Genomic DNA, 9,142 nt, shown 5'->3' with positions numbered 1-9,142 from the left:
TTTATTTAAACTAGGTCCCATCTTTTACCATAATCATAGGACAGGAGACTTCACTTTGCCAGCAGGAAAAAAAATGGTAAAAAATGTTTAACCCCCCCCCCAATGGAGCCTTCTTCAGCCCACGTCTGTCCTAGATTCAAAAGAAAACGCTCATAAACTAAATTATTTGGCAGGCACCAAATTGAGAGAAGTAATCCTGTTTCGGCAGGAAGAGAATGTCAAAATGAGGAAGAGGAAAGAGTTGGTTTGATGATTTTTTTTAAAAGGCAGCTTGTCAGTAGGAAGAAGTGGAAAACTCGGACAAGCAAGGAGGAGAAGAGTGCGGTAAATGCCATTGGTTATACCTGAGATCCCCAACCCTCAAGGGGAAATTGGGCTTTTGGGGCAAAGTTTTATTGACAGGAATTTAATTCTGTCTCTTCTGATCTCTGGAGCCTCCAGTTAAAGGATCCATCTTGCCATCAGCACCTGGTTTGAATCTTCCCTAGAAGAACCTTGAGGACGGATCTGTCTCGCACGGATTTCTAGCGCAAAGATTGTGCATTACCCGGAAAACGAAAGATGGGAACAACCAAGCAAGGGATTGAGAAAAGGCCTCTGGTGGATTACTGGTGGACATCTCATTTTAGCCTTGTCCTCGTAAACAAAGAAGAGACACCCACCATCTCCTGATGCAAAGCTCACCAAGGTAGTAGGACCCTTTGACCTGTTTCCTCCTTCCTAAATCCATACAGAGTTTTTCCCATCTTTGCCGTTGACGCTGCCCTTCTCTGAACTGGTTTTTGGCTTGGTCCCCTGTTTCTCCTGCGCAATATTGGCCCGGTTCTGCTCTGCCATGGACCCACTGGAGCCCGGGCTGCTGGTTCTGGAGGGCTGGCTGTGGCCCTGCGTGCCGTTGTAACTCTGGAACACGATGTCCAGTTGCTCCTGGGCCACCCGCAATTGTTTATGGAGGGTCGACAAATCGGGAGGAATGTTATCGTCGGGACTGGTGCACTGCTGCTCCTGGACCACATTGGCCAAGTTCTGCTCTTGGGCCATCAGGCTGTTGGGGATCTTGGCCGATTTGTCTGATTTGACCACCAGGTTGTACTCGGGTGGGCAAGAGATGTTTTTGGGGTAGGCGGCATAATTGTACGGCGGCTGCCGGAAGTTGTGGATTTTCCTTTCGCGAATGGCGTCCCGGATGGTACCAATGCCCAGATGGCACATCTCTGCCAGGTTGAGCAACAGACAAAGGCAGCTGACCACGTACATTACCAGGAGGAAGATGGTCTTCTCTGTGGGCCTGGACACAAAGCAGTCGACATTATGGGGACAAGGATCGCGGGTGCAGAGATAGTAGGGTCTCACCTCAAAACCGTAGAGCATGTATTGACCTATCAGGAAGCAGACTTCTAAGGAGGCTCTGGTGAGAAGTTGGAAGACATAGATCTTCATCAGTCCTTCTTCTTGGATATGTCTCCGGCCATCATGTTTCTGCCCCTTCTTCTTCTCCTCTTCCTTGGTCTTCTCCTTCTCTTCATTCTCCACCATCTCCTCAGAGATCATAGGTTCTTCTTCGGCACCCAAGGAATCTTCCAGATGATGGGACGCCTGCCAGTTGAGGACAAACTGCTTCTTCTTCTTTTTGAAGCTCCGAAATCTCTTCTTCTCCTCCTCTGAGGACCTGGCGATCCTGTGGATGGCGTAGCCCAAGTAGATGACGGATGGGGTGGAGATCATGATGATCTGAAAGACCCAGAAGCGGACATGGGAAAGTGGGGCGAAGGCATCGTAGCAGACATTGTCGCAGCCCGGCTGTTTGGTGTTACAGGTGAATTTGCTCTGCTCGTCCGAATAGATGGACTCGCCCCCCACGGCCGTCAGGACGATGCGGAAGACGATGAGGACGGTCAACCAGATCTTCCCCACAAAAGTGGAGTGGTTGTGAATTTCTTCCAGCAGGCGGGTGAGAAAACTCCAGCTCATGTTGGTCATAAGGGCTGATCATTTATGGCCTGTAAGATTAAAAACAGGGAGATGGGAACATATGAATTCACATTTGTTCGTTCACTGAATCATTCATTCGTTCACTATCATTCATTTATTCATTGACTCATTAATTAAATAATTAATTCTGTGCAGTTCTAGGTGGTCTCTGAGCTTGGTTGGTTTTTTTGAAGACGTTTTGTGACCCAACTATGTAAAATAGTGCTAAAAGGGGTGGGGGTGGGGAGGAGGAGGAGGAGGCGGTGGAGGAGAACAATGATTGTGGGGTCCCTGGTGCTCTCTGAGCAGGTTGTTTTCTTGAAGACATTTCATGACCCAACTAGGTAACTTCATCAGTGCTAGAAGTGAGGGGTGTGTGCAGAGAGAAGAAGGAGAGGAGGAGGAGGAGGAGGAGGAGGAGGAGAACTGTGGTGTCCTCTGAGCTTGTTAATTTTCCTGAAGACATTTCATGATCGAACTAGGTAACATCATCACTGCTGGAAGAGAGTGGGGCTGGGGGAGGAGGAGGAAGGACTATGAGGTCCCTGGTGCTCTCTGAGCTGGGTGGTTTCCTTGCAGATGTTTCATGATGCAACTAGGGAACATCATGGCAGGAGGAGGAGGAGGAGGAGGAGGAATGAGAAGAGGGGGAGGAGGAAGAGGAAGGACTGTGGGGTCTTTGGTGCTCTCTGAGCTGGGTGGTTTCCTTACAGACATTTCATGACCCAACTAGGGAACATCATCAGTGCTTGAAGGGAGGAGGAGGAGGAGGAGGAGGAGGAGGAGGAGGAGGAGGAGGAGGAGGAGGAGGAGGAGGAGGAGGAGGAAGACTGTGAGGTCTTTGGTGCTCTCTGAGCTTGGTGGTTTCCTTGCAGACATTCCATGACCCAACTAGGGAACGTCATCAGTGCTAGATGGGGTGAGGAGGAGGAGGAGGAATGAGAAGAAGAAAGAGGGTGAGGAGGAAGAGGAAGGACTGTGGGGTCCCTGGTGCTCTCTGAGCTGGGTGGTTTCCTTGCAGATGTTTCATGACCCAACTAGGGAACGTCATCAGGGCTAGAAAAAAGCAGGATTTGCTCTATTTGTGTACAATGTACATCTCCCCTCCCCTCTCAACTCCCCCCTTTCCCTCCCTCTCTTCTCCTCTCTTCCCCTCCTCTCCCCCTTTTTTTTCTTTCCCCTCCCTTTCTCTGTCTTCTTTTTCTTCCCCCTTCCCCTATCTGCAAAACCCTTCAGTCCCATACAGCGTGCCCCCAATATATCCACCTACCTGGGATGACTACCTAAACCACAGCCCGGTCCCAAATTAAGGTTAATTTCAGCTCAACCTTTTGCTGTGATCAATGGCTTTTTTTTTTGCAGGATCCAATCTGGTTTTGTCTTCTGAGTCTTTGGACTTGTGCCAGAACCCATCTTCAGAGAACCTCTCTCTTGCTGCTGCAAATGGGCTCCAGCACGAGTCCGTAAGCTCGGAAAACTAAACTTCTGGCCCTGGTGACTTACCCAAATTGGTACCTGCAACGTTATCCTGCTTTTTTTAAAGTGCATCCTAATTATGCCACCGGGTGGCAGTATTTCACCAGCTCTGACCTTGGAAAGTTAAGCAGTGTGGGACCTGGTTGGAATTTGGATGGGAGACCAACAGGTTGATGTGCTTGTATGGTTCACCACGGGGGAAACTCAGATGCCCAGTTCAGGTGGTCCTCAACCTCCAATCGTTCGTTTAGCAACCGTTCAAAATTATAAAAAGGGACTTGCAAATGGTCCTCGCATTTATGACTGTCACACGACTCACTCAACAACTGCCTTTCTTAACAACTGAAATTCTGCTCCCAAAGGTGGTCATAAGTTGTAGTACTTACACCACCTGCAATACTAAATGATAACACCCATCATTCATTTATACATTGCTTCCTGTTTAAAAAAAAGGAAATCCAATTTACAATAACAATGCAAACAGCGTGTCAGAAAGATGCACACTTTAACACAATGCCCGCTTAAAATCAACAGGCGAGTGGACGGGGGGGAAGACAAAGCAGCAAGCATAACCACCCGATGGATTTGTAACTGGCTGACCAACCACACTCAACGCATCGTCCTTAATGGTACTACATCTACATGGAGGTAAGCAGTGGAGTCCCTCCAGGGCTCTGTTCTGGGCCCAGTGCTCTTCAACATCTTCATTAATGATTTGGATGAGGGGATAGATGGGGAACTCATCAAATTTGCAGACGACACCAAGCTGGCAGGAATAGCCAACACTCCAGAAGATAGGCTTAAGATACAGGAGGATCTGGACAGACTCGAACACTGGGCACTATCTAACAAAATGAAATTCAGTGGTGAAAAAAGGAAGGTTCCACATTTAGGCAGGAAAAATCAAAAGCACAGGTATAGGATAGGGCAGGGATGTCAAACTCAATTTCACTGAGGGCCGCATCAGCATTGCGATTGCCCTCAGGGGGCCGGGTGGGTGTGGCCAGGGTGGGCGTGGCCTACTGGGTGGGCATGGCCAGAGTGCGTATGGCCTGCTGGGTGGGCGTGGCCAGCTCTACATCATTGGCATCAAGGGTGCCTATGGGGGCCTGGGCAGGAGTGGGAGAGATCTGAGGGTCTCTGGCAGGAGGAGGGTCTCTGGGCCAGGGCCAAGGCAGTGGGGGCCGTTCCTTCACTGTTTCCAGGATGGCTTCGCGGGCCGCATGAAACCACTTCGCGGGCCGAATCCGGCCCCCGGCCCTTGTGTTTGACATGTCTGGTATAGGGGGTACCTTGGTCAATAGTAGTAACTGTGAGAGGGATCTCGCAGTCTTAGTAGACAATCCCTTAAATAGGAGCCAGCCGTGTGCTGCAGCTGCCAAAAAAGCCAACACAGTGCTGGGCTGCATTACCAGAGGGATAGAATCGAGATCACGTGAAGTACTAATACCACTTTACAATGCCTTGGTAAGGCCACACCTGGAATACTGCATCCACTTTTGGTCAACACGATGTAAAAAAGATGTTGAGACTCTGGAAAGTGCAAAGAAGAGCAGAAAAGTGCAAATAAGAGTTCCCTCTCTCCCCTTCCTTATTTATGGACTCATAGCATCATAGGGCTGGAAGGGAGCTTGGAGGTCAACTAGTCCAACCCCCTCCTCAAATAGGGCTCCTTATTTCATCCCACACAAACAAATGTCCAGTCTCTTTCAAAATTGTGGAGCGCCCACAATTCCAGAAGGCAGACTGTGTTCCATTGGTTAATTGTTTTCCATAATTTCTTTTCCCAAATCCCAAAGTATTATTTTTCCCTCCGGATGTCTTTCACCTGCATGTGGTACAGGCAGTCCTCGACTTACAACAATTCATTTAGCGACTGTTTGAAGTCACAACGGCACTGATAAATGTGACTTGTGACCGTTTTTCACACAACTGTTGCAGCATCCGCTGGTCATGTGATCAAATTCAGACGCTTGGTGACTGGTTCATATTTATGACGGTCGCCGTGTCCCGGGGTCACGTGATCCCCTTTTTGCGACCTTCTGAGAAGCAAAGTCAATGGGGATTCACTTAACAACCGTGTTACTAACTCACTTAAAACTGTGGCAAAAAAGGTTGTCAAATGGGGCAAAACTCACAACAACTGTCTTGCTAAGCAGCAGAAATTTTGGGCCCAATTGTGGTCATAAGAAAGGAACACCTGGAGTTGAGCTGGAACTGTTAGGAAACATCTGTTAGTAGCTCCTTTCAAGTCAATTAGAGGAGAAAGGTCTGTTACTCCAAAATGAATTAATTACTTCTTGGAATCGCTTTTAAGTTTTAATTGATTGCTCCAGAATGATATGCAAAGGGATAAATGGAGTACTTTTTAAAAATTTAAACTGTTTCCTCTGAATGCTTTTTTTGACAGGTGGAGTCTTAAAAAAATAACATTGCTCCTGAACGATTCTAAATTTTTAATGGATTGATATTTCCAGAATTGTTTTTAATTGAGCATTTAATTCATTCTGGAGCAATGAATTAAAATTTTAAAAAGACTCCATGTTATCAGTTAAAAATAGTTCTGGATGCAAACAATTTTATGTTAAAAACAGACGTTATTTAACAATAAAAAATATTTCTGGAGGGATCAATTAAAAAAAGATTCCATCTATCAATTAAAAATCACTCTGAAGCAAACCGTTGATTTTTTTTTAAAAAAAAGAACAGCTCATTTAATTTTTAATTCATTGCTCACAATGATTTCTAATTGATAAGAGTCTTTTTTATTTTAAGTTTTCATTTACTGCTCCAGGCTGACTTTTCCTTGATAAGAGTCTTTTTTATTTTAAGTTTTAATTCATTGCTCCAGAATTTTTTAACTGATGCTAGGAGTCTTCCATTTGCAAATATCCAGGAACTGGACTCATCCAAAACATTGAATGATAGGGGAAAAAAAGAATTGTGCTGGAAAATAAGATTTCTTAGCATGGATCTTCTCATCCATCTTTATCCAAGCAGATTCCTCCTGGATCCACCAGAAGAGAGACGCTCAGAAGATTCTTTAAAAAGACCAGGAAGACTTTCATATTAACAACAAAAAAAAGGAAAATATTGCAATGCACTGAAAGCAGTGCCTGCATACATTTTTGACAGATTCAGTGCAATGCAAAACCCCTCTCTTTACACCGTTATCAACACGGTAGTTTTTAAAACCACAAGACTTTGCTTTTTTGTGAGGGGGAAAAAAAAAGCTATTTTGAACCCTTTTTTAAAATCACAAGATTTTTCTTTTTTGGGGGGAGGGGGGAAAAAAAACTATTTCGAACCTACGAATTCCATTACACCCTGTGCTCTGTGAAAGTCGAGCTTTAAGAGTCTAAGGCAATTTTAAGAATCGCAGAACTGTGTTGTTTTTTTAAAAAAGAAGAATCTGGTTCTTAATTCCTCCTAAAATGACATCAGGAGACGGAAAAGAGGATCAAATTAATACGAACAGAGTACTCACAGATGGAAATGATGCTTCAGGACAAGCCAGATGTTTCTTCAAGGAGAGAAACTTGCAGAGAAAATGTGCCTCTCCATCAAAAAATGAAAAATACACAGTGCTTTGCCAAAAAAAAAAAAAAAGAATCCTCTGCCCGTTTGGAAGGCAAACTTTCTGGCAAACTTTTAAACGCATCCCGTTCAACTCCGCCTTTCTGACAGCAAAGCAGCCCTTTCCCCCCCCTCCCCACCTTTCTCCAAACAGCCTTCAAGTCACAGCATTTCCAGGAGGGATTTGGTCAATGTATCAATCAAAAGAGGGAGGGAGGGAGGGAGGTGGCTAGCTTTAAGATTCAATTCAATGAATTGGTTTTGCTGAAAAAGGGGAGGGGAGGGGAGGGGAAGGGGAAGGAAGGGTGGAAGAGGGGAGGAAGGAAGGAGAAAGAAAGAAGAAAGAAACAAAAAGGAAGAAAAGAAAAGAAAGGAAAGAAAGAAAAAGAAAGAAAGAAAGAAAGAAAGAAAGAAAGAAAGAAAGAAAGAAAGAAAAGAAGAGAGAAAGAAGGAAGCAAGGGGAGAGAAGAAAAGAAAGAGAGGGGGAGAGAAAGAAGAAAGAAAGAAAGAAAGAAAGAAAGAAAGAAAGAAAGAAAGAAAGAAAGAAAGAAAGAAAGAAGAAAGAAAGAAGAAAAAGAGAAAGAAAAGAGAAAGAAAGAAAGAAAGAAAGAAAGAAAGAAAGAAAGAAAGAAAGAAAGAAAGAAAAGAGAGAAAGAAAGAAGAGGGAAGGAAGGAAGAAAGCAAGGGGAGAGAAGAAAAGAGAGAGAGAGAAAGAAAGAAAGAAAGAAAGAAAGAAAGAAAGAAAGAAAGAGAGAGAGAAAGAGAAGAAGAGAGAAATAAGGAAGCAAGGGGAGAGAAGAAAAGAGAGAGAGAGAAAGAGAGAAAGAAAGAAAGAAAGAAAGAAAGAAAGAAAGAAAGAAAGAAAGAAAGAAAGAAAGAAAGAATCCAAACCTCTTTTTCTTAAGCCTTCCTTAAAATCCCTCTGGTTAACTTTCTGCTTTTTGCTTCCCCTCCACTAAGCTGAAAAGTTAAGCTTGCCAGTCTGGGCCCTGGTAACGGATTCGAAGGACGGACGGAAGGCATGACTAACGAGAACCATATGGGGAGCACGTGTCCAGGCAAAACCCCTGAGTGAAAACCTTTGGGAGAAAAGGAAACACCAAAAATCCCGGACAGAGGTTCGAACAAAGCCAAAATTCTGGCCCAGAGGAAACCCCACCGGGCACCTGGTGATGGATGTACCTGATGTTCAGCAGATCCAGAGGAAAAAAAAAAAGGACTTGAAACTGACCGGAGCAGAATGTCTGAAATTCTACATGGTAACAAAGACACACACACAAAAAAAACCCCACCACAAACCCCACTATCTGTCCTTCTTCAAACAAAAGACAAAGGGTTTCCTTCAAGATTTGGCTATGCTTCCTTTGGAACGAATTTAGAAGTTGCATTTTTGGGTGGGGGTGGGGGTGGGGGGGTGGAACTGCCCAGGGGTGGGGACAATCCTTTGAGAACAGAGGAGGCCTGCCAAATGATAAGGGGGAGAATGGGACCGTGCATCATTTTTTTTTAAAAAAAAATAAAATAAAAAATAAAACAGGAAAAAAGATTTTGGAAGCCACGCCAGCAAGCAGAAGTAAGGAATTACCGAGTTGTTAAAAAGGGAGTTTACTCAAGCCGCTAGCAAGCCGCTCAAATTGCTGGAAAGGCTCTTTTAAAAGAGGAGGCTCATTAAAGCAGCTGCCTCTTTTTCCTGGCACCCAGCAAGTCTTACCTGACAGGGAGAACAATTAACCAGTGGAAGGACTTGCCTCCAGAAGCTGTGGGCGCTCCATCACTGGAAGCTTTTAAGAAGAGACTGGACAGCCACTTGTCTGGAATGCTTGCCAGGGGGCTGGACTAGAAGACCTCTAAGGTCCCTTCCAGCTCTAAGATTCTATAATTCAACCAACCTCTTAGTTGTGTTCGGCTTGCTCTCCTCCCTCCATAGGTTATCAGCAAATTCTGCAGGTGACTTTGTTGAATGTCCCCAGGTGACTTTGGGCCAATCACCAGGAGATGGAGAGTTCTAGTTCCACCTTAGGCAGTAAAGCCAGCTGGGTGACTTTGGGCCAATCACCAGGAGACGGAGAGTTCTAGTTCCACCTTAGGCAGTAAAGCCAGCTGGGTGATTTTGGGCCAA

General features: G+C 45.2%; 1 protein-coding gene across 1 annotated transcript; it reads right to left on the bottom strand.

The window, feature by feature from the left end:
* Positions 1-478: 478 nt before the first annotated feature.
* Positions 479-1,980, bottom strand: GJC2 (gap junction protein gamma 2; the record flags this gene model as incomplete). The annotated part of the gene is made up of 1 exon (XM_083376753.1): positions 479-1,980. The coding sequence occupies one exon, from the start codon at positions 1,978-1,980 to the stop codon at positions 721-723; it is 1,260 nt and encodes a 419-aa protein (XP_083232879.1). The 3' UTR covers positions 479-720.
* Between the last annotated feature and the right edge of the window lie 7,162 nt (positions 1,981-9,142).

This window comes from Vipera ursinii, assembly GCF_947247035.1.
Source record: "Vipera ursinii genome assembly, chromosome: Z".
Lineage (NCBI taxonomy): Eukaryota > Metazoa > Chordata > Lepidosauria > Squamata > Viperidae > Vipera > Vipera ursinii.
The sequence above is the reverse complement of the archived record's forward strand: the minus strand, read 5'-3'. Positions and strand labels throughout refer to the sequence as shown.